The 25237-nt window shown below is 37.4% G+C and overlaps 1 protein-coding gene across 1 annotated transcript in view; it reads left to right on the top strand.

Moving 5' to 3' along the window:
• Positions 1-25237, top strand: part of PLS1 (plastin 1) — a 73867-nt gene that overhangs the window by 13960 nt on the left and 34670 nt on the right. The window contains exons 2-9 of the mRNA XM_080822659.1: positions 5660-5763; positions 10809-10972; positions 12565-12694; positions 16842-16974; positions 18489-18570; positions 21007-21172; positions 21254-21396; positions 24729-24824. Coding sequence (XP_080678785.1) covers positions 5660-5763; positions 10809-10972; positions 12565-12694; positions 16842-16974; positions 18489-18570; positions 21007-21172; positions 21254-21396; positions 24729-24824 — 1018 coding nt within the window. The remainder of the gene's footprint in view (positions 1-5659; positions 5764-10808; positions 10973-12564; positions 12695-16841; positions 16975-18488; positions 18571-21006; positions 21173-21253; positions 21397-24728; positions 24825-25237) is intronic.

Genomic DNA, 25237 nt, shown 5'->3' on the forward strand with positions numbered 1-25237 from the left:
AGAGGGGTCAGTCTGGCATGTAGAGTAGGAGTCTGATATTTAACAAAGTCAGTTGCCTCCTGGTTCGTATATATTAGAGAGTCTGTAGGCATTCCAGTTAACTAGAGAAAATTTGATAAAGTAACAGGTTGATATGGAATATGAATGTGTTTGCTTTTTGGAAAATGAATGATGCCCCCCCCCCCGTTAGGAAATGTGGTTGAAGAAAGTGCTGAAAATACAGAAAAATGAAAGTATTCTCCAGGATTCCTTTAAACCAAAAAGAAAACCCTTTAATTAATTCATATTTCTTAGCTATTTGTTTTTCCCCATAGTGATTTATTCCAGTGACCTTGTGATCTTTAAACTTGTAATGGGGAGCTGAGAGTAGGACATAATAGGAAAAGAGTAGGGTTGTGGAAGATAAGAGAACAGTTGATGAAGAAGGGAAGGAGGATACAGGATACCGTAGAGTTACTACTCCCAGAGATACTGCAGTGCTCTGACCTCTGATCCGAGGCAGTTCTCCAGAGAAACACTCTCAAGGTTTTTTCCATAAAAGTCAGGTATGAAAGAAATACCACATTTATCTATTTTTTTAAAGTTTTCATTTATTTATTTGACAGACAGAGAGCACAGGTAAGCAGAGAGGCAGGCAGAGAGAGAGAGGAAGGGAAGCAGGCTCCCCTCTGAGCAGAGAGCCCGATGCAGGGCTCGATCCCAGGACCCTGGGATCATGACCGGAGCCGAAGGCAGAGGCTTTAACCCACTGAGCCACCCAGGCGCCCCTTATCTATGTTCTTTAAAGCAAATTTATTTTGACTGTGATGCCTCATCCTGCCTGAGCTGTCAGGTCTTTCTCAGGTCCCTGGAATCTGCCGCTCAGGCTCTGTTGTCTGAGGTCTTCAGCAGAGCAAAGGCTTGGAGGAAGCTTTTCTGTCCTTGGTCATTAGTCCTCAGGTCCATCTGGGAAACGCCCATGGCTTCATTGCTTACTCCATGCGTCTCTTCCGCAGAGATTCTGCTGCACCTTGTCTGTCCCTGTCTTGGCCACCCCTGTGGCCACAGTCTTCCTTGATGGCATCCACAGATTTTCATCCTTCCCCATCAGGGTAATTTCTTTCTCTCTCTCTCTTCCTCATCTAGTGGCTTCTCAGAGATGTCCTCCTCCCGCTGCTCCACTCGAAGCACACCCAGTCTAAGTAAATCCTAAGGAAGTTTGTACTTCAACCCACGGACTCAAGGAACCACAGATTCCAGGCTGGTTTTGCTTTCTGTGCTGCCAGCATTCCTAAGACAAGAGGTAGTTATTGCCTTAGTTGAGGAGCGGGACTGGGAAGGGGGGAGGTGGAAAATAAACACAATTTGATATTTCAGTGAATTATTCTGCCACAATAATATTAACTATTTGATTGTTTGGTAATGAAGTACTTAAAAAAATTTTTTTTCCCCATATCCTGAGGGGCTTTGGGAAATTTTTTCCTGTTCAAATATATTCTTGTGCTATCTTTATTATTTTATTTACATACTATTTTTTACTGTCTGAGTTTAAAAGTTAAACAATTATATTATGAAACATTTAAAACAAAAAATACTGAGAAGTACAGGAACAATTTAACCAATATCCATATACTTAATGCTTAGATTGAACATATGTTAAAAATTTTGCCATAATTGCTTTAAATTTCTTTTAAAAATGTAATAGATTGACCTTCAGTCCTCAGCTGTGTCCCTTGCCTCCCTCTCCATAGGACAACCAATATTCTGAATTAGTGTGTCATTCCCATATATTTTTAAGTTTTACCACCTATATTTGGCAACATACACAACAAATTCAGTATTTTGTATTTTTATAATTTACAATAATTGGTACATATACTCTATGTATCCTCTAGTACTTTGCTTCTAGTACTTTGCAATGACTGTGTTCTTTTTTTTTTTTAAAGATTTTATTTATTTATTTGACAGAGATCACAAGTAGGCAGAGAGGCAGGCAGAGAGAGAGGAGAAAGCAGGCTCTCCATGGAGCGAAGAGCCTGATGTGGGGCTCGATCCCAGGACTCTGAGATCATGACCTGAGCCGAAGGCAGAGGCTTAACCCACTGAGCCACTCAGGCGCCCCTGCAATGACTGTGTTCTTAAGAAACAGATGTGGTTCATTTATTTAATGGTGTATATTTTATTGATTAAATAATCATGTATTCATCCATTATTCTAAAGAAAACAGGCATTTGCTTTAAAATAAAAATTTGCTCTAGGGGCAGCTGGGTGGTACAGTCGGTTAAGCATGGGACTCTTGGTTTTGGCTCAGGTTGTGATCTCATGATTGTGAGATCAAGGCCCCTGTCAGGCTCTGTGCTCAGTGTGGAGTCTGTTTAAGACTCTTTCTCTACCCCTCTCCCTCTGCACGCACATGCACTCTCTCTTCTTCTCAAATAAATAGATAAATCTTTAAAAAAATAAAATATAAGTATGCCCTTAAAATATAAATTTGATGAGCACTGTAAGGATTTAGCCATTACTCATACTTAAGTGTGACTTAAGTCATCAATCTCTTTTTTAAAACTACCTGTGAGGCTTGCAGTGAGAGAATAGGGATGTTAATTTACATGTAGAATTTAAGAGCTTGGAGGCACTAGAAACAGATTTGATTTTGAGTCTCTTCTTTTGTCTGCCTTCCTTAGGTAAGTAATCTCTGCAGCCCTCTAATTTACATTTAAGAGAGAATGCTGGTTCCAGTCAGCATAGTAAGCTTGTGTGTGAGGACGGTAGCATAGCTGTGGGCCCATTGAGAGCCCTCAGTAAATATTTGCCATTATATTTGTATTACCAGAGAAAGGGGAAGTAAGGGAAGAAGGGAATTTTGGAAGATAGAATAGGGGGCCAGCTGCCTCAGCTGGGTCAGCAGCTACCTCAAGAACTCAAGAATATCAGGTGATGGAGATAGGACCACAATGGGAGGAAAGAAAACAGAATAGCTGGGAAGCCAAAAGGTGCCCGTGTAAACAGCTTTGGTCCCTCACATTTGGAAGATTTACGGTTGATTGAAAGGCATCAGAATCTTATTGGTCTCAGGGCTGTTCCTAATGCCTTTTCTCTGAAACTGTTCTAGATCCTGTAAATTGGAAACGGCTGTTTAGACTAATTCTGCTAAAGCTTTTAAAGGTTCAGGGAGGTTAGAAATTTGAGGGAGGATAAAAGATTGGATTAAATTTTATTTAAATTGAGTTCTTCCTTAGAATACACTCCCTTAAGTTTCTAAATATATATTTTGTTATGTTAGAATACGCTCGAGGATTAGGACAGAGGACCAAAAAAGGCTTTAATTGGTGAAAGAAAGTTTTTTAAATTATATGGGCTAAAAAAAAGAAAGCAGAGGAGGAAAGCAGTGTTGGAATTACTGAAGGAATACATGGTACACATCAAAATCTATGGGAAGGTATATCTATTTACAGAACTCAACATAACCTGCCCCATTGGGGGGATCACTGGTTAAGTGATGGTTTCCTTATTCCTAAAATTACAAAGTGAATTCTAATAACTGCATTCTACAGTGTTTCAGGACTGCCAAGTTATGTGCTTGATAAATATGGGTTGACCTAGCTAGAATTCTTTCCTCCAAAACTTTACAAATTTTACGGAGGCAGATTTCTTTTAAAATGTATATATTGGGGGCGCCTGGGTGGCTCAGTGGGTTAAGCTTCTGCCTGCAGCTCAGGTCATGATCTCAGGGTCCTGGGATCTAGCCCTGCATCAAGTTCTCTGCTCAGTAGGGAGCCTGCTTCCCTTCCTCTCTCTCTACCTGCCTCTCTGCCTACTTGTGATCTTTCTCTCTGTCAAATAAATAAAATCTTTAAAAAGAAAAGTATATATTGGGACACATGGGTGGCCCAGTCCGTTAAGTGTCTGCCTTTAGCTAAGGTCATGATCTCGGCGTCCTTGGATCCAGTCCCACATCGGGTTCCTTGCTCAGCCGGAAGTCTGCTTCTCCCTCTGCCTCTGCTGCTCCCTCTGCTTGTTCTCTCTTTCTCTCTGTGTCAAGTAAATAAATAGAATCTTAAAAAAAAAAAAAAAAAGTATAACTTTCTTTCAAAAAAAATACAGAACACTTCATGAATTTTTGTGTTCCTTGCACAGTAGCCATGCTAATTTTCTCTGTATTATTCCAATTTCAGTGCTGATGAAACAAGCACTTAAGAGTGTATCTTGAAGATAGCTCTATATTTTTCTATTTCTCTCATTTAAATACCAAAGGACTTGAAGCAACTTCATTACTTATAAAAATAAAGCTTTAAAAATAAGAAACATATTGTATGGGTAATTGGTTTTCCAATAAGTTTAAGTGCTAGTTTTGTCTAATTGTGGGAAAATAACAAGAGTTTATGTAATTAACAAATCACATAAATTCAAATAAGTATGAGCAAAAAAAATAGAACCCCAGGTATATTTATCTTTTCAAATGTGAATTGAACAGGAGGACTATTAATTTGCAAGCCTTTCTGTGGAGTGCAGTTGGGAAGGTTGGGTCACTGTTGGTTTTTTTTGTTTTGTTTTGTTTTAAAGATTTTACTGACTTATTTGAGAGCAAAAGTGAGAGTGAGATCCCGGGATCATGACCTGAACCTAAAGCAGTTACTTAAGCAACTGAACCACTACCCAGGTGCCCCTTGGATCACTATTTATAAAACTTGAGGCAAGGGGTAGAAACTGTTTTGCATATGGGAAAGGATATGCAGTATGACCAAAACCACAGATTCAAAGCCAGCTGTGACAGAATTAGCATTTTGCAGAACTAGGGAATTATGCTTAAAAATTCTAAAAGATCTGTTTAATTTCTTTCAGCACAAAGTAAGTATGCCTATAAATAGTTTTAACTATAGTGAAACATTCTAAAAGTGAGAAGTCAATAAAATTTTATTATTTAATGCTAAGATGTAAGAAACTGCATCTGGGGAGTAAGATGAATTCCCTTTACCCCTTCATCAGCTCTGTTACTTGAGCTCTTAAGATTTTTTTTTAAAACAGAGTACAATTAGATAGTGGGCAGTAGTATATTTTTTCAAACCCAAAGATTTAATTAAACCAGACCCCAGAATAACTGTGAGATTCAGAAATCTGTCATTTTGAAAGAACACCAAAAATTCCTAAGCAAGTTGGTATATAGATCACAAATGACACATGAGCCATAATACTCTTCAAAGTCTTCACACAATATGATCTTTATGATCTTTAAATGATCAGTGAAAAATTTTAATGCATAAATTAGAAATTACATGCTTACTTTCTTCTTTTTGTGGACTTTAGTCATGTCTTAAAATTTTACTTTCTGACCACTTCCTTTACATTTATAAATGCTACACTTCTCTCAAACCTGAAATGTTTATTTACTGAAATAGTGGGGCAAAATGTAAATGAAAATTGTACAGGCTATTGAGAAATATCTATGCCCTGTATAAGCACAAGGTGTAAATGATAGGTGTTTCTTCCCCGTACTAACTCTGTTACTGTCTGGCCCACCTATGCTGGGAAACGGTGTTCCCGGGGGTCTGTTCCTTTTTGTTCCTTGTCAGCCAGACCTCTCAGGTGTTTTTTTCTAGATAGCGTACTGCCTGTGTACTCTGTATCCCAGATAAAGTTTTCGAAAGGGCTAATGTTCTTTTTATAACATTACTTTTTCTAGATATAAGGACCCGGAGGTAGTCTTTTCTCCAAAGATGGAAAACAATACCACTGTCATTTCACGGGAGGAACTGGAAGAGCTACAAGAAGCATTTAATAAAATAGGTATGCTTGAGAAAAACTAAATACGACATTGCTCTTCTGCTTGATATCAGACTTCCAGGAACGGAACAATACCTTTTGTTGGTTTTACTACCACTCATTTGCCCCTAGCTTTATTCCCCCCTCCTTTTTTTCCTATCTAGGTTTCACTGGATTCTTTCTTTCTTTCTGAAAGACAAACTAAGACTGGCTTAAATTTCTAGGAGAACTGGACTTTGAATTCTTTGATAATTTCCTGGCCTAAGGTAATCCAGGTTAATGAATGACAGTGTAACTGAATATGCCTAACATGATATCCTCATTACAGAGAGAAAATATAGAAACACTTCCTTGTTTATAAACTGAACTCTGGCCTTCATGTGTTTGTCACTACCAATAACACTTTCTTACTTCATGCAGAATATTTTAAAATCTGAATATTGTTTTTAAAGGTCATATGTCATAATTTCATTCTTCCTCATGCATAATTTTAAAAACCATTTGGGTTGTTTTTAAAGGCTGCATATCCTATTTTTCTTCTTTCACTTTTTCAAGCCATTCAGTGTTTTGTCTTTATGACATTATCATCTGATGGCTTTGTATTTTTCTTCCCAAAATATTCCCTCATACTCTGTTGGTTTACAATTCTTCCACACTTGGTTCCTAGGAAACCGGTGGCAAACAGGGATATAAATATTGTCTTTTGCTCTAGTCTGCAAAAGCATGCAAGTGAAAGGTGAGCACAGTGAAAGGACATAGAAACTCTGACACCCCTGCCCCTCCCACAGTAGGCTCCTTCTCTGGTACAGAAGAGCAATCCATGAGAAACAGTCAGATGGTAGACCAGAGAGGATATATAATGATCACAGTTGGTCTCATGCCTAGATTTCTCCAAACTTAGTGAATAACTACTAAAATTCATGTAGATGAAATGCAGTACAGAATGAATTTTAGAGACCAATAAAAAAAAAAGAGAAAGATCCTAAAGATACAAACGTGGTGCTCCGAAGGGGCACGTGCACCCGAATGTTTATAGCAGCAATGTCCACAATAGCCAAACTGTGGAAAGCGCCTAGATGTCCATCAACAGATGAATGGATAAAGAAGATGTGGTATATATACACAATGGAATACTATGCAGCCATCAAAAGACATGAAATCTTGCCATTTGCGACGACGTGGATGGAACTAGAGGGTATCATGCTTAGCGAAATAAGTCAATCGGAGAAATATAACTATCATATGATCTCTTTGATATGAGGAAGTGGAGATGCAAGGTGGGGGGGTTTGGGGGGAGGTAGGAAAAGAAAAAATGAAAAGATGGGATTGGGAGGGAGACAAACCATAAAAGACTCAATCTCAAGAAACAGACTGAGGGTTGCGGGGGGGAAGGGGGACGGGAGAGGGTGGTGGGGAAATGGACATTGGGTAGGGTATGGGCTATGATGAGTGCTGTGAAATGTGTAAACCAGACGATTCACAGACCTGTACCCCTGGGGATAAAAATACATTATATGTTTATTAAAATAAAAAAACTAAAAAAAAAAAAAAAAAAAAAAAGAGAAAGATTTCAGCTTAAAAAAGAAAGCTCTTAACCACCCCACCCCCCCCAAAAAAGTAAAGCTGTTAAGACCTCATAACTTAACTTACAGATCATTGCTGTGAAGTAAAGTGAGTTGTACAAATCCCTGGGCCCTCCCACTTCTCCCTGCACAGCCATCTCCAGAGTAACTCAAACCTTCCAAACACAGTCTACATGGTGCCTGAATTAGGCTCACAGTGAATGCCTTAATTCTGATCTTTTCTTTATTTTGAAGATGGTGTATTTGTCAGTAGAGCATTGCATTAATATGATACGATTTCTAGAAGGTTATTATTAATAATAATTTTTTTTTTGGCAGAGAGGCAGGCAGAGAGAGAGGAGGAAGCAGGCTCTCAGCGGAGCAGAGAGCCCGATGCGGGGCTCGATCCCAGAACGCTGGGATCATGACCTGAGCTGAAGGCAGAGGCTTTAACCCCCTGAGCCACTCTGGCGCCCCTAATAATAAATTTTTATAGAGTATTGTATGCAGTGCCCAGAATCTTTTCAAGACAAAAATTGGGCAGTTTTTGGACTGGTCTGCTCATTTTGTGCATTCAAACAGAGGAAGTAATAAAAATGTATCTCCTAGATTGCTATTGCTGTTATTTTATAGTGCAGTTTGGTAGCTTGAACAGAGGTGCTACCTAAGTCTTAGTGAAATATGGATGAATGAGTAATCTGTTTTCTTTGTTTAGCTTTACTCTTTATGACTCATGGACATATAATCCTGCAATATTTATTTAATGATATTTTGAATAAATAATTCACTGATGGAACAAATCTGACAGCCAGATAATTTGCTCTATGTGAGGGCAGTGCTAACACTAGCACAATATGTACTAGCTTTATTGACAAGATAAATTGCTACTTATTAACTCAGTACCATGCCCATCCAACCTTACTACATGGGATATTTTTTGGGTCTCAAGGGTGAGATGACAGATTAAAATATTTGCCTTCTTTTTTTTCTTTATACATTTTGGTATAAATTTTGGTATACATTTTGGTTCTTTTTTTTCTTTATACATTTTGGTAAAATAGCATAACTAAAACTTACTGTTTTAGTAACTTTTAAGTATACAGTTCAGTGACATTACATATATTCATGTTATTATGCAACCATACCACTATCTCTAGAACTTTTTTATCTTTCCAAACCCATTAAATACCAACTCCTCATCTTGTACAACATTTTGTTTTATGTCTACATTACATTTGGTTGATCCATTCATCTGTCGAAGGACACCTGAGTTGTTTCTACCTTTTTGCTATTGTGAATAATGTTGCTATGAACATGAGTATACAAATATCTGTTCACATTTCTGCTTTCAGTTATTTTTTGTATATAGAAGTGGTATTGCTGGATAATATGGTAATTATAAGTTTAATCTTTCGAGGAACCATCATGCTGTTTTCTGTGGTGGCTTCACATCTTACAGTCCTGTCAGTAGTACATAAGGGTTTCGATTTCTTCAAATCCTTGTCAACACTTATTATTTTCTGTTAAAAAAATTTTTTTGTTTGTAATAGCCATCAAAAGTGTGAAGCAGTATCTCATTGTGGTTTTGATTTACATTTCCCTAATGTTTTGTGACGTTGAGCATCTTTTCATATGTGTATTGAACATTTGTATAACTTCTTTGGAAAAATGTCTCTTCATTCCTATTCAGTGTCTATTTCTTCTGCCCACTTTTTAATCAAGTTACTTATTTTTGTTATTTTTGTTGAATTATAAGAAAGTCTTGTTTCTTTTTAAACTATAATCTTTATGATAATTTAACCTAAGCCTTGATTTCCTCATCTTTAAAATAAGAATTATATTATTAACTACCTCAAGGTTGTTATAGGATTTTGTGAGATAAGTTCTTAATCACGTGGCACAGAATATGTGCTTATTAAATGGTATTTATTATTTTTTGTCACATCATACCCAAACCACAGAGGCCATAGGGATGGAGCTAGGATTTAAGCACACAGACTTATTCATCTTCAGAGCTCTAGCTCCTAAGTATTCTTGTTAGTATAGCATGACAGTTAGTAAGTAAACAGCTTTTCCTCAATCTTGCCTGTGAGGGTGGGGGAGATGGGCAGAGGAAGAGAGAGAGAGAAAATCTTAGGCAAGCTCCATGCCCAGCAAGGAGCCAGATGCAGGACTCAGTCTCATGACCGAGAGATCATGACCTGAGCCAAAATCAAGATTTGGACACTTAACCAACTGAGCCACCCAGACACCCCTCAATCTTATTTATTTTATTTATTTATTTTTTTAATCTTGTTTAGTTTTAAATACTCTATGCCATAGTGCTGGTAAAGAAGTAAGCCAGCTAGTTTATTTGCCTATTTCAGAATTATAGGAAACAATTCTAAACTTGTGATGTATTAAATAATGATATTTTGCTCTAAGTTCAGAGAAAATAATATTATTATTGCAATATCAAGGTTTCTAACTGACTTTTGAGGTTATAGCAATATTTTAGTTATTGGTAGATTCTAGTTGAGAAACTTTCCATTGTTCTAAACAGTGTTAATTCTAAAACTTGTGTACAAGAGGTTAAAAGAAAAGTTTCTGTCTTTATCATTAAGTGAGTTATAGTGAGGATGGCTCTTTTATGGAGAGGAAAAAGTGAAATAGAGGAAACAAAGCAACTATTAGCAGATGAGTCAAGAAAGCCTATATAATAAGGTGGATCCAGGCAACTAACCAAACAATCCAGAGCTCTGTTGCCAACTCTGGTCGGGAGTATTTTGTGTTGCCTTTGTTCTGTGTCAAGAAGTGATATCTAATCTCCAGGGAAAACCTAGGGAAGGGCACCTCAGTGATAACATGAAAATGCCTGGAAACCTATTTTCAAAAGTCCAAATACAGGTGTGAAATTATTTCTTGAACAGTTAATGTCAAATTGACATCAAACATGATTCAGCCTACATAATGGTATCATAAATACATAATGAAGAAGCAATGAATTATTGACAAATGAAACAGAACTGCCATCAAGTGAAATGTATAACAGAAATACCTTATTGTATTTAAAACGCAAACATGATGCACATATTTTATACAGAATCTTGGACCTACAGATCCATTTTATAAGTTCTGTGAAGAAGTTAAAATTTGGGTGGGTGTTCCCTCATGACCGTTGCTGCTGTTTCTTCTAGGTATCTGAGATTTGTCCATGCTTAGTTCTTTGAAATTTAGTCATGTGCTAAGCCCGAGTTTTTCATCTGCCAGAGCAACATTCATGCTATGTACTTAAAATACTCATGGAGTTCTAAATCTGTGTGGATAAAGTCCATCTCAATATGAGATTTTTGATAAAGTGCATAGACTACCTTGTACAGTTCAGGTACAAGAGAAAAGGTGACTGCAACTTGTGGAACAAACTGGAAAGTTTCTACGTGCCTGTGAATCTCCCACGAGGCCTGCAGGGTGCACACCTCTGATGAAGAGTGCAAGTGATAGTTGACAGCTCATAATTTATCTTTACAGATATTGACAACAGTGGATATGTTAGTGACTATGAACTTCAGGACCTGTTTAAGGAAGCGAGCCTTCCTCTGCCTGGGTACAAGGTGCGCGAGATTGTGGAGAAAATTCTAGCAGTTGCTGACAACAACAAAGATGGCAAAATCAATTTTCAAGAGTTTGTGTCAGTAAGTAATCCCTTCCTCTCCTGGTTTATTGATCTTTTTGCTTTGAGCAGAATTTTAGTAATGTCATCACTCTCTTTGGTTAAATCCGGCTGCAGAGACCAGAAAAAAGCACTGCTTTATAATGATGATGGTGATGGTAACAACAACAACAGTGTCCACAAATAATTCATAAAAGAAAGGGAAAAATTATTCTCAAGGTTTGGAAGTCAGGTTTTGGCAGTCATAGCTCACGTGCTAATAAAACTACAGTTGAGTTCAGTGCTTATTGACTCTCTGTGTACAGAATGTTTTAATGTCTCAGTACTTGGTCTTGAGAAATGGAATATTTTTTTGTGACTGACATAGCTAAGGTATGGGAGCTATACTTCCTAGAAACTGACTATTTCCTTGTTGATAAGTTAGACCTTCAGTTTCAGCAAATGCCACCAGGTAAATTTTGGTGCTAGCTGTGATAGCATTGTTTCATTATTAAAGTACCTCAAGGCTCAGGGAAATGAACAGGTTGAAAAATAATACATGACTCAACCAACAAAAGAAAAATAGGTTGTAGAACTGAATATTGAATATCATGTATTCAGGCTCACTGGCTAAGAGGGATGACTTGGCCACATTGCCTTTGCCACCTGCCCACTGAGTAAGGGCTGTCACTTCTTCCAGCACCACAACCATGACTGTATGTGTCATATGGAAATAGAACTTGGTGGTGAGGCTGGAGAACCCAGGGACTCAGGGAACGTGTCCTGGAAGCTGTGAAGACTGAGCTGAGATCCGAAGAAAGATGTTAAGCAGATCAAAGGGTTTGAGTGGGGGAACTGAATGATGCGAGGCCAGTGGAAGGGACAGCCTATTGTAGAGGCTCTGTGTGGCTTTAGAGATGGTAGATCTTCTCAAGCACTTGGAAAAATGCTGAGTGTGGATAGGGCAAGATGGTAAGGGTATGGAATGCAGCTAGGGAAGTAAGTTGGGGTCAGGTCATGCGGGGTCTTGCAGGATTTTCATTTTTATCATAAGAGCAATAGGAAGCCAGTGATGTAGGAAGAAGGGAGTGTGAAGTCACATGATCAGATTCAAAATTTTAAAAATGCACTCTGGCTGCTGCTTGGAGTACTGATTAAATTCAGTCTAGCCAATCATGAGAGTGATTGAAAGAGGGTATTTCTCCAAGCCTCTCTTATTTCCTACAATATCTGACTTACTGATTTTAACACATATATACATTTGCAATGCTCAGACAGGCAAATAATCCTCATTAAAGCATTAAAAATCTTTGTCACGTAGTAAGTTATTCTTTAGTTTTCAAAAGGCACCACAAAATGTTGTGGCAGGCACAGGAGAATAATTTCAGTGTATTCAACTTAAGCTTAATTATAACAAAATTTCTTCTAGTGTTTGGGGTGCAAATGTTTGTACATTTTGTACTCTGGGTAAAATGACACAAGAGCTATCTGTGTACATAACCCATAAGGGTGAGAGTACCTGATTAGGATTTCTTTTGATGTCATTCCAAATAAAGAAGTCTAAATAATTATCCGTCACATTGTAAGGTTTTTTATGATTGGTCAAGGTTCAATTTTACTTATATTCCATTCCAGCTGATACAAGAGTTAAAAAGCAAACACATCAGCAGGACATTCCGCAAAATAATTAATAAGAAAGAAGGAATTACTGCTATTGGAGGAACCTCATCCATTTCCAGTGAGGGCACACAGCATTCTTACGCAGGTAACCTGCCAATCTAAATTTGACCTTTCAGTCACTGATTCATTCACTAAGTGTGATATTTCATCAAATCTAAGATGCCATTCATTTGTAATTCATACCGTTGTTTTATGTACCACTGAGGGAAAATCAGACTAAACTATACTGTGCCATCAAATTTGAAATGCATTTCAATTTCAGAGGTGTCAGGATGAAAAATCGTAGAATCAGTGAAATCAGTGATTTCCTACCATGTGTCAGGCACAGCGCACAAGGAGATTAGAAACAACAAAATAAAAATTGTTTATATTTCGGCATTGAATATGTTCATTCATGAACTCTGAATGGATTTTTCATCCTGACTGGTGAGTTGGGTATACTTTTAGACCCGACCTAGGAATTTGTGGAGAGGTTTATTTCAAGGACATCTCCCTTAACGTTTTCCAGGAGCTTAGATTCCTGAATCATCTTTTATCAAGCAACTAGGTGACTAGAGAGCACAGCATCTGATTTGCTAGATCTGATAGAATCATTGGATTGTTGCCCAATGGGAAATCCAGAGTCACTTTAACTCTTAAGATGAGAGGTCTTACCATGTTAAGCTTACTTTTTACTTTTTGTGGTCAAGATGTTTGAGAAGCTTTGGTCAAGTTCATTTTGCTTATATTAAAATAAGTAGAACTTGATTTTTATTTTATTTTAAAAGATTTTATTTGTTTGAGAGAGGGAGAGAGAGAGAGGGAGAATAAGCAGGGGGAGGGGCAGAAGGAAAGAGAGAGAAGCAGACTCCCCGCTGAGCAGGGAGCTCGAGAGGGGGCTCAATCCAAGAACCCTGGAATCATGACATCCCTGAACTGTGCTTTTTAAATTATTGATTTAACTGTAACCTTTTCCCCCTTTTCCTTTGAGATCTGAATCTGTTAATTATCCTCTTGATTCTCTTCCTTTCAACTGGATTTTTCTGTAACAGTATACTCACACTTCTCCCACCCATTTTAAGTTTTTTCTACCCTTTTCCCCCTAGAGAAGTGTGGTAAAGGCAGTGAACTATAACTGCTACCTTCATTTTTTGAAAGGGGTTCACTCCTTAACTCCATTTCTGCCTACCCATTCTAATGAAACGTCTTCTTCAATTTTTAAATCTTTTTATTGAGATATAATATGCATTTAGCAAAGTGTTATAATTCTTAACTGTACAGCTCAAGGAATTTTTACATGTGTCAACATCCTGTACCTACATCCATGTAGATGCCACCAGATCAAGAGAAAACATTTCATCACCCTCAATTGCTCCTTCATGCCTTGAACAATAACTATTTCTTCCCAGAGGGGACCACTTTTCTGATGTCTGTCACCATAGATTCTTCTTTTTTTACTGATTTGTTGGAGTATAAGATGCACACAATAAGAACATAAAGTGTACTATTTTTAGGTGTGTGGCTTGATGACTTTTTAATACATGAATATGTAAATGTGTAAATTTTTACCCATGTAACTATTATCTAGAACGAGGTTTGGAACATTTAATAGCTTTTTTTTTTTTTTTAAAGATTTTATTTATTTATTTGACAGACAGAGATCACAAGTAAGCAGAGAGTTAGGCAGAGAGAGAGGGAGAAGCGGGCTCCCCGCGGAGCAGAGAGCCTGTTGTGGGGCTCAATCCCAGGACCCTAAGATCATGACCTGAGCAGAAGGCAGAGGCTCAACCCACTGAGCCACTCAGGTGCCCCCATTTAATAGCTTTTTAAAAAAGAGCAGCTTTTTTGAGATATAATTGAGATGCCATGAAATTCACCCTTTGAAAATGTACAGTTCAGTGGTTTTTAGTATATTCACAGAGTTGTATGGTCATCACCACTGTCTAATTTTGGAATACTTTCATTACCCTAAAGAGAAACACCATGCTCATTAGCGGACCCTCCCAATTTCTCCCTTCCCGCAGCCTCTGGCAACCAGTGATCTACTTTCTATTTCTATAGATTTGCCTCTTGTGGAAATTTCCTGTAAATGAAATCATAGAGCAGTGGCCTTTCACTTGACTGGCTCCCTCACTGGCATAACATTTGCAAGGATTACCTCTTGTAACGTATATTGTACTGCATTCTTTTTATTGCCGTACACTGTTTTCTTCTATGGATAGCATCACATTTTGCTTATTCTTTCATCAGCTAATAGACATTTGGGTTGTCTTGACTATTCTTAATACTGCTGTATGAGCACTTTGGTATACATTTTTGTGTGAACATAGGTTTTAACTTATCTTAGGTATATACTTAGGAGTAGAATTGATAGGGCTTTTGGTAACTCTGTGTTTAATATTTTTAAAAACTGCCAAACTGTTTTTCAAAGCGGTTGCACAATTTTGCATCCCCACTAGCAATGTTTGAAAGTCCTAATTCTTTATATTCTCATCAGCACTTGTTATGTCCCTTTTGTTTATTATGGCCATCCTAGCAGTTGTGAAATATTATCTCATTCCTGGTTCCTATACCTGGAACATCTTTTCCTTTCTCTCCGCATCTTAAAAATCTGTCATTCAAAAAAAAAAAAAAATCTGTCATTCAGATTGTACCTTCTCAGGGCAGCTGGGTGGCTCAGTTGGTTAAGTGTCTGCCTTTAGCTCAGGTTATGATCTCAGGGTCTTGGGATTCAGCCTTGCTTGGGCCTCCCTGCTCAGTGGGGAGTCTGCTTGTCCCTCTGCCCCTCCCCACTCTCTCGAATAAGTAAACAAAATCTTAAAAAACAATCAAACAAATTGTACCTTCTCCATAAAGCCTATTCTTGACCACCCCCCAACTGCAAGTGATTCTTTTGTTCTTTAAATTCTCTAAAACCCTGCTTATATCTCTTATGGTCTGTTTATTTCCCTTATTTTGGGTTTCTTTGTGTATCTTTTTTTATCATTACACTAAGAATTCCTTGATGGTAGGTACAATATCCTAGTGACCTTTAAATCCCTAGATTCTAAGTCTCTGAGTAGGTATGTTTGGTGAAGCAAGAAGTTAAAAAGGCAGATTATGATATGTACAAAAGATAAATATTAGTAAATGTGTCTTTTTGATATTGTGTGTGTGTGTGTGTGTGTGTGTGTGTGTGTGTGTGTGTGTCTATGTGATGCCTTACATTTTGGGAGCGCCTGTCAAATATGCCCTTAGAAAATTACTTAATTCTAGGAATTGGGGCAGGTTGGCTCACTATATGCTACTCTGTGATAGAAATAGGAATTATTTTCTTTGAAGATTTATTTGTTAAATGATTTCAATATTTACAGAGTAATAATAAAGCCATAGAACATTTTTCTTTTAAGTTTCTTTCTATTTTCCCAACTGCTTAGCTCAACAACTTTTTCGGCCTAAAGATCAATGTATCCACACCGGAAACCATGTATTGAGAAGTTGAGGACGCAGGTGGCTGAGAGTAGAGCTGGTATCTAGATTTGTATCAGTCTTCTTGTAGTAGAAATTCCACAGAAATGGAGGTGCTTCATTCATTCAGATAGCTCTTGACTGAAATTTGTATTTCTGTTATAAGCCCCAAATCACAACTCTGTACATTTTGGTAGGGGTTGTGGAATTTACTGCTATGGAAATCTGATGCTTGTTTTTTGTTTTTTTTTTTTTTTAAGATTTTTAAAAAAAATTTATTTAACAGACAGAGATCACAAGTAGGCTGAGAGGCAGGCAGAGAGAGGGGGGAAGAGAAGTAGGCTTCCCGCTGAGCAGAGAGCCTGATGCGGGGCTCAATCCCAGGACCCTGAGATCATGACCTGAGCCGAAGGCAGAGGCTTTAACCCACCGAGCCACCCAGGCGTTCCTGATGCTTGTATTTTTAAATCCTGGTGTGTGTGTGCCTGATCTGACCTCTCATGGTTGGCTTCTGATTGATTAGCTTTCAGAAGCAATATATTTTAGTAAGGATTTTAGAATCAAATTGAATACTTACTGTGCTCATTTAAGCTGTGTACCTTACTGTCTCCTAAAACATCGAATGAAAAAATGGAACGAATTTCCCTTTCTCCTTAAATCCTTACGCCCTCTTAAACCTGGTAATATTTTAGCAGAGTTTTAATAATAACCATTTATTATCTTTGAACAGAAATTAAAAAGTATGTCTCTGTAGTGTGGTTAATTTTGTGAAATTTGGTTTGCTGATGAAGATTTTCTCTTTTCAGAGGAAGAAAAAGTAGCTTTTGTTAACTGGATCAACAAAGCCCTGGCGGATGACCCTGACTGTAAGCATCTCCTACCCATGAATCCCAGTGATGGCAGCCTTTTCAAATCACTTGCAGATGGTATCCTTCTTTGGTGAGTTGAACATTAGGTTAAGGGAAATACGTTCTTCCTCTTTCCATTGATGAGCATTCAGTAAAAACTACAACTCAGGGAACGAGTAGCTATATAGGTACTGAAGAATTTATATTGCATGGAAAATTAAGTACAGGGTGCTTTCCAAAATTTTTCTCCAAATGCAATCTCTTAGTTTTCTGATGCCTTTTCTATTTCCTTATTGATTTCAGGCCAGTTTTGAATTATTCCTCTGATGTATTTAAAAATGTTCACAGGGTTTCTTTTTTCACTTTCAATAAGGAATTATTGACTGGGACAGGGGACATGAGGAAATGTAAGAGAAAGATATATCTCATTTTGCTTAAATGAAATTAATGCTTAAAATCAGTCTTGTCATACCCTTGGCTCCTTGCAGTATGTTTCTGCTCACTAGCCTGTAAACTCTTTAGGGGCATGTCTTTGTCTGTGGTGTGTACTATAGTCCCAGCATACCTCTTTGTACAAAGCAGGTGTCTTTTTTTTTTTTAATAAAAATTTAGAAAAATTACAAATAAGAATAAGTATCACAGATATTCTTATTACCCATAATTAGCTATTATTAATGTTCTGGCATGTTTCTTTCAGTTTTTTTTCTGTGTTTTTACTTAAACTGAAAAAAAAAACTCCAACCTACTCACAAGTACAGGATATTAGTTTTTTTTTTTAAACTTTTTTTTTAAAAAAATATTTTATTTATTTATTTGACAGAGAGAGAGATCACAGTAGACAGAGAGGCAGGCAGAGAGAGAGAGAGGGAAGCAGGCTCCCTGCTGAGCAGAGAGCCCGATGTGGGACTCGATCCCAGAACCCTGAGATCATGACCTGAGCCGAAGGCAGCGGCTTAACCCACTGAGCCACCCAGGCGCCCCAGGATATTAGTTTTTAAGTAACATGTAAAATATACCTTGACTTCCACCTACAGTTCTAATCTCTTTCTCTGATCTTCAGAGTAAATTCCTATTATGAATTGAATCGGTATTTTCCTATCTTTATTTTAAAATATAAAATATGTTCTAAAATTTGGGGATAAATTTTATAGCAATTTCTCTTAAAATGTTTGAGGTATTGAAATTTTAGAAAGCCCATGTGTCTGGCTCTTTCTGCAACAACAGTAATTTTGACACTGTTGCTGCTACTTTATGGAACATGGATTCTTGAGAGTTTGTTTTACATTTCAGACTGCTGAATGTTGATGATCATTAAATAGAGATAGGACTCACATAAAGAAAATGCAAGACAGTTTAAAAAATATTATGAGGAAACGCTAAGATTACTATTGGAATGAGTGATGGATTTGTTTTAGGTTACAGAATATTTCTTAGATTTTAAAAAGTAAGTCCCTGACATGAATCACAGTATACTTTAAAGAGGTGGATTGTTTTAACTGTTTTGTCTACTTGCAAAAACAAACTAAAAAGTCTTAAATAATTTAGCTTGAATTATTTATCTTAAACTGGGAGTCTTAAGCTTAATTATTGCCATTTTCTCTGTAGCAAAATGATCAACTTATCTGAACCAGATACAATTGATGAAAGAGCCATTAATAAGAAAAAGCTCACCCCTTTCACTATTTCTGTAAGTATTTGCCCTTTGCTAATAATCATGTTACTATGTTGTAAAATGTAAGTCCTTTATTAGTGGGTTTCAGGCCCGGGTAAAACTTTTTTTACTCCACAGTTGTGCTGAGAAATAATTGACATATTTCACTGCGTTAAGTTTAAGGCATACAGTGTGATGGTTTGATTTGCATATATTGTGAAATGATTATTACAATGGGTTCAGCTAGCATGCACCTTCTTATTTAGGTACAATGAAAAGAAAAGAGAGAAAAAAGAGAAAAAGGACAAAAATTTTCTCCTTGTGATGAGAACTCATAGGACCTACTCTCTTAACACCTCTGCTACGTACCATACAGCAGTGTTAGCTCGTCATCTTGTTGTACATGACATCTCTAGTACTTAATTATCTTAACACTGCAAGTTTGTATCTTTTGACCACCTTCCTCCAGTTTTTCCTCCTCCCACTCTTTGCCTCTGGTAACCCCAAGTCTGATCTCTTTTTCTATGAGTTTGGTAATTTTTGCTTTGTTTTGTTTTACATTTCACATATGAGTGAGGTCATATAATATTTACCTTTGTCTGATTTATTTCACTTAGCATAATGCCTTCAAGGTCCACTCATGTAGAACGTCAGATTTAACATAATTTCAGTTGCCTATAAAAACTAGGTTTTATTAAATAAAAATTCATCTGTATTTTGTACTAAATGAAATAAAGATTCAAAGTGCTTTGAATGAGGGTTCCCGGGTGGCTCTGTTGGATAAGCATCTGACTTGATCTTAGCTCAGGTCTTAATCTTGGTGTTATGGATTCAAGCCCCAGCATGGAAGCCACTTAAAACACAAGCAAACAAACATTGTTCAGAGAGCTTTGGACGAACTTTACTTAAGATACTAGTATTCAGGTTATATTATTGTAATCATTGAGTTGCTTTTATTAATGATTATTTTCTTGATGCTGTTGTTCTTGGTGAAAATAAGAGTACTGTATAGTTTTACCCCATATTTTACTATTTCATAGAATTTGAGCTATTCTTTTTCACTATATTGTTCTGTAGTCAGCTTCTCCATTCAGGTCTTGTTAAAGTGCAGGAGTCCATAGTCACCACATTATAAAATAGTCACCCCTCAAAATCTCTAGAGCAGGGCCAGGTATCAACAGATACCAAGTACTTACTGTGGCAGTCACTGTTCTAAACAACTGCATGAATTATCTCTCTGCATTTTCCTGGCACCTTTAAAATACGGTGGATACTACAGTTTTACAGATGAGAAAACTGAGGCACAGAGAGGTTACTCGGTGGCAGAACCAGGATATGATCCCCAGTGATCCCTCCTTTCTCTTGACAAATATAATCTTTAATTTTGCTAAAGTTTTTAAGCCTCTTTTATAAGGAAGCTACAACCTTAGTGCGGTGGTACATGGTGAGTCCTGGAGTATCCAAGGGGTACTCCCATTTCCTGTATCTTTGAGAAGTATGAATTGGATGTTGACTAACATGGCTTTCTTGTCTCCCTCTATTGCATATTCCTAGCAGAAACTACCATTCTTGAAGAAGCCCATTTCTGATTGCAATTGCCATAGGCTTATTTTCTTTCACATCTTGTGTCGGGATGCTTTGCTTAATGTCTAGAATGTTGAAAATATTCGTACGTCTTATTTTAGGATATATGTGTCACATAACTTTTTATGGCACTGACTCTGAAATACAACATTTATCAGTGCTGTACAAACTTATTGTCTGGTTTTACTTTTAATGTGTGTATGCAGTGCATTAAAGAAAATAAGGAAAAAATATTCTGTAGCTGTTTTGCAATAACTACAGGATGGGTCTGAGGGAGCTAAAACTTTTACAGTTTTATTTTTAGAGATGACATTCTTCCAATATGAGTAGGTGGTAATAGTCTAGATCTTTAGGAGGCTTGAAAGAGTATACTAATGTAGAATGAAAAAAGATCTCTGGGAAGGAGCAAAGTGTTACTGTGGATATTAAATCTGTCTTGTTTTTTTAGTAATTTTAGAGCTCTGGGAATAGATTGGCTAGAATACTACCAGTTTCCCATGAAACTTTATCCAAAAGAAGCCTCATTCATTTATAAAAGATTGTAAAGTTGTGATAATATAGTTTTTTTTTTTTACCTCATGATGATGGGTTTATGTAGTATCATGATGTACGAAAGAAGAGAAATACGAAGGAATGAAAATGACATACAGTAACTATGAAAGCAAGGGAATGAGATCAAGTAGTAAAGTGCTGGTTAAAACCATGGTTTTTATTTTTGTTTTTGTTTGTTTGTTTGTTTTTTGGTGGTAGTATTTTGCTTGTATAAATACTACTTATATTTCAAAATCTGAATTTTCACAATCTGTTGCTTCTTATTTACCTTTGCAACTTGTCAGTAAGACTTTGGAAAGTACTTTCTCACACGTAATTTTCTTTGTGGCAATTCAGGAAAACTTAAACCTAGCCCTGAATTCTGCCTCAGCCATCGGTTGTAGAGTGGTCAACATTGGTGCCCAGGATCTCCAAGAAGGAAAACCTCACTTGGTCTTGGGACTTCTCTGGCAGATCATCAAAGTTGGTCTTTTGGCTGATATTGAGATTTCCAGGAATGAAGGTAAGATCATCAAAAATATTTGCTTTTCATTGACATATACTTACTCTGGGAAGAATTTATATTTCATTGTTTTCCTTTCAGCTCTGATTGCATTGCTAAATGAAAATGAGGATCTAGAAGAGCTGATGAAGCTTTCTCCAGAGGAATTACTGCTGCGATGGGTGAACTACCATCTGACCAATGCAGGATGGCGCAACATCAAAAACTTCAGCCAAGACATTAAGGTTTATATTTTAATGTTCATAACTGTGATATAAAAGAAGGATGTAGAATGTAAAAAAAAAAAACATGTTCAAAATTAATTTCAAACTGAAGTTTAATGCATAAGGACACAGGGTAGAAAAACGAAATTTTGCATTTCTCTGTCTGAGGTGGATCTTCCGATTATAATTGCAAAATCTTTTTATTTAAAAAAGAACTGGCTTAAACGGAAGGGTACCAGAAGGGAGGTGGAATAGGTGAAATAGATGATGGGGATTAAGCAGTGTTGAGCACCAGCTGTTGTTTGCAAGTGCTGAATCACACTTATTGTATGGCGGAAACTAGCATTACAGTGTGTATTAGCTAACTGCAATTCAAATAAAAACTTAAAAAATAGAAAGGACAAAATCTTCTTTTGCAATAAAGAAAAACTGGTTTACTGGTGTTTAAGAAGAAACATAGCTTGGCTGTGAGGAGATACTAGCCCTAGCAGATTAAAGCATTCCTTCCCATTTTATATGCCACAGAAAGACTAAATTATAATGAGGATGTCAGTCTATTAATTTGGACTGAGAATTCATCTGTTCACTGGACTAGAGGCCGTTGTGGGCCTGACCAGTTCAACACTCTTACTCCCACTTTGCCAATAACAAGCTAACAGGAGACCAGATATGTGAGGACACAGGGAATAAGTAGACAAAAGGAATTCTTCAGGTATGATTCTCAACCAAAATGGCTTGAAATACTTCCCTCCCTATCAGGAGAGCTTGTCAAAGAGACTGTGACATTCAGTGTGCCTAACAGTTCTCCCATGGTGACTCCCTAGACATGCACTGCATACTCGGTCCCTGTGACTCCCTCTTCTCTATGCTTTTTTCCCCACCCAGACTAATCAGCATTGGCATTTATTTGTATTTTCTCTCTAGATATATTAACCCCTTCAGTCAGATTATGTTCTTGTCATAATGGGCTTAGATGACAGTCTCTTTGAAGTGACATTATATTTCTCTGCTTTCAGCTATTGTATGCTCATTTAAATATATATTTTGGGGGGCTCTCTTACTTTAAAATTCAGTTCATCAAATACTTATTAAACCCCTCCTATAGGGTCATATGCCAGGCATAGGGGATGCGAAGATTTAGCTCTTGAGAAGCTGACCAGTTATACAGGGAGATAAACATCTAGGAGATGGGTAATTCATTTATCTATTGTTATATAACAAGCCACTCAGAACTTAATAGCTTAAAATGACTCACTTCAAGAGGGAGCAAGCAGAAGCTCCTAAGGGCTTGGGCTTGGGAGCCCCAGTACCTCACTTGCCCGGCATTCTGTTGTTCAGAACAGGTCACAGGGCCAGTCTGAGTTAAATGGGGGAAGGCTTCCAGAAGATAATACTTGACCCTCATCTTTTTTTTTATTAATTATTTTTATTAACATATAATGTATTATTTGCCCCAGGGGTACAGGTCTATGAATTGTCAGGCTTACACACTTCACAGAACTCACCATTTCACATACCCTCCCCAAAGTCCATAATCCAACCACCCTCTACATAGCCCCTCCCCCTGGCAACCCTCAGTTTGTTTAAGAGTCTCTTATGGTTTGTCTCCCTCCCTATCCCATCATGTTTCATTTTTTCCTTCCCTACCCCCAAAACCCTCACTCTGCCTCTCAAATTCCTCATATCAGGGAGATCATATGATAATTATCTTTCTCTAATTGACTTATTTCACTCAGAATAATACCCTCTAGTTTCATCCACATTGTTGCAAATGGCAAGAGTTCATTTCTTTTGATAGCTGCATAGTATTCCATTGTGTGTGTGTGTGTGTATATATATATATATATATATATACACACACCACATCTTCTTTTTTTTTTTTTTTATTTGTACTTTTTTTTTTAATTTTTTTTATTTTAATAAACATATAATGTATTTTTATCCCCAGGGGTACAGGTCTGTGAATCGTCTGGTTTACACATTTCACAGCACTCATCATAGCACATACCCTCCCCAATGTCCATTTCCCCACCACCCTCTCCCATCCCCCTTCCCCCCCGCAACCCTCAGTCTGTTTCTTGAGATTGAGTCTTTTATGGTTTGTCTCCCTCCCAATCCCATCTTTTCATTTTTTCTTTTCCTACCTCCCCCCAAACCCCCCCACCTTGCATCTCCACTTCCTCATATCAAAGAGATCATATGATAGTTGTCTTTCTCCGATTGACTTATTTCGCTAAGCATGATACCCTCTAGTTCCATCCACGTCGTCGCAAATGGCAAGATTTCATGTCTTTTGATGGCTGCATAGTATTCCATTGTGTATATATACCACATCTTCTTTATCCATTCATCTGTTGATGGACATCTAGGCGCTTTCCACAGTTTGGCTATTGTGGACATTGCTGCTATAAACATTCGGGTGCACGTGCCCCTTCGGAGCACCACGTTTGTATCTTTAGGATATATACCCAGGAGTGCAATTGCTGGGTCGTAGGGTAGCTCTATTTTCAGTTTTTTGAGGAACCTCCACACTGTTTTCCAGAGCACACCACATCTTCTTTATCCATTCGTCTGTTGATGGACATCTAGGCTCTTTCCATTGTTTGGCTATTGTAGACATTGCTGCTATAAACATTCGGGGGCACGTGCCCCTTCGGATCATTACATTTGTTTCTTTAGGGTAAATACCCAGTAGTGCAATTGCTGTGTCATAGGGTAGCTCTATTTTCAACTTTTTGAGGAACCTCCACGCTGTTTTCCAGAGCGGCTGCACCAGCTTGCCTTTCCACCAACAGTGTAGGATGGTTCCCCTTTCTCTGCATCGTCTCCAATATCTGTCATTTCCTGGCTTGTTAATTTTAGCCATTCTGACTGGTGTGAGGTGGTATCTCATTGTGGTTTTGATTTGTATTTCCCTGATGCCGAGTGATGTAGAGCACTTTTTCATGGGTCTGTTGGCCATCTGGATGTCTTCTTTGCAGAAATGCCTGTTCATGTCCTCTGCCCATTTCTTGATTGGATTATTTGTTCTTTGGGTGTTGAGTTTGATAAGTTCTTTATATATTTTGGATACTAGCCCTTTATTTGATATCTTGACCCTAATCTTAATGGATGCGTGGGAGTATAAATAAATGAAAAGGTGAGGAAAGGTATTCCAGGCATAGGGAACGGTATTGCCAGAAGCTGTGAGGTGTGATACCAGCATAGTGCATTCAGGAGCCTGTCGGTAAGAAGTTACTAAGTTATTCCATTCTTTAAGACGAGGACAATTTCTTCAGTTTGAGTACTATTTTCCTAAATCAAATGATGTTTTTATTCATTTAAAAAATTCTATTTCATGTCTTTTCTTGAAGGATTCAAGAGCCTATTTTCATCTGCTTAATCAGATTGCACCTAAAGGTGAACAGGGTGATAAACCTGCCATTAACATTGACCTTTCAGGATTTAATGTAAGTACAGTTTTTAATTAAAATTTTTTTTATTTTTTAGAAAATAAATTTTTTTTTATTTTTTTTACCATTTTAACCATGTTTAAGTGTATGGTTCTTTGGCATTAAGTACAATTGCAGTGTGTATAGCCATCACCACTATCCATCTCTAGAACTTAAACTTAAGGAAAATTTTAAACATAATAAAACAATTCACAAACTCAGTATAATGAACTACCCTGTGCTCATCCCCCAGGTTCAACAACTATCAACTCATAATCAGTCTTTAGTCATTTATCACCTATCCTTCCTCTCTTGTGTTATTTATTTTTTTTGAAGATTTTATTTATTTATTTGACAGACAGAGATCACAAGTAGGCAGAGAGGCAGGCAGAGAGAGGAAGGGAATCAGGCTCCCTGCTGAGCAGAGAGCC

The sequence above is a fragment of the Martes martes genome, assembly GCF_963455335.1.
Source record: "Martes martes genome assembly, chromosome: 1".
Classification (NCBI taxonomy): Eukaryota; Metazoa; Chordata; class Mammalia; order Carnivora; family Mustelidae; genus Martes; species Martes martes.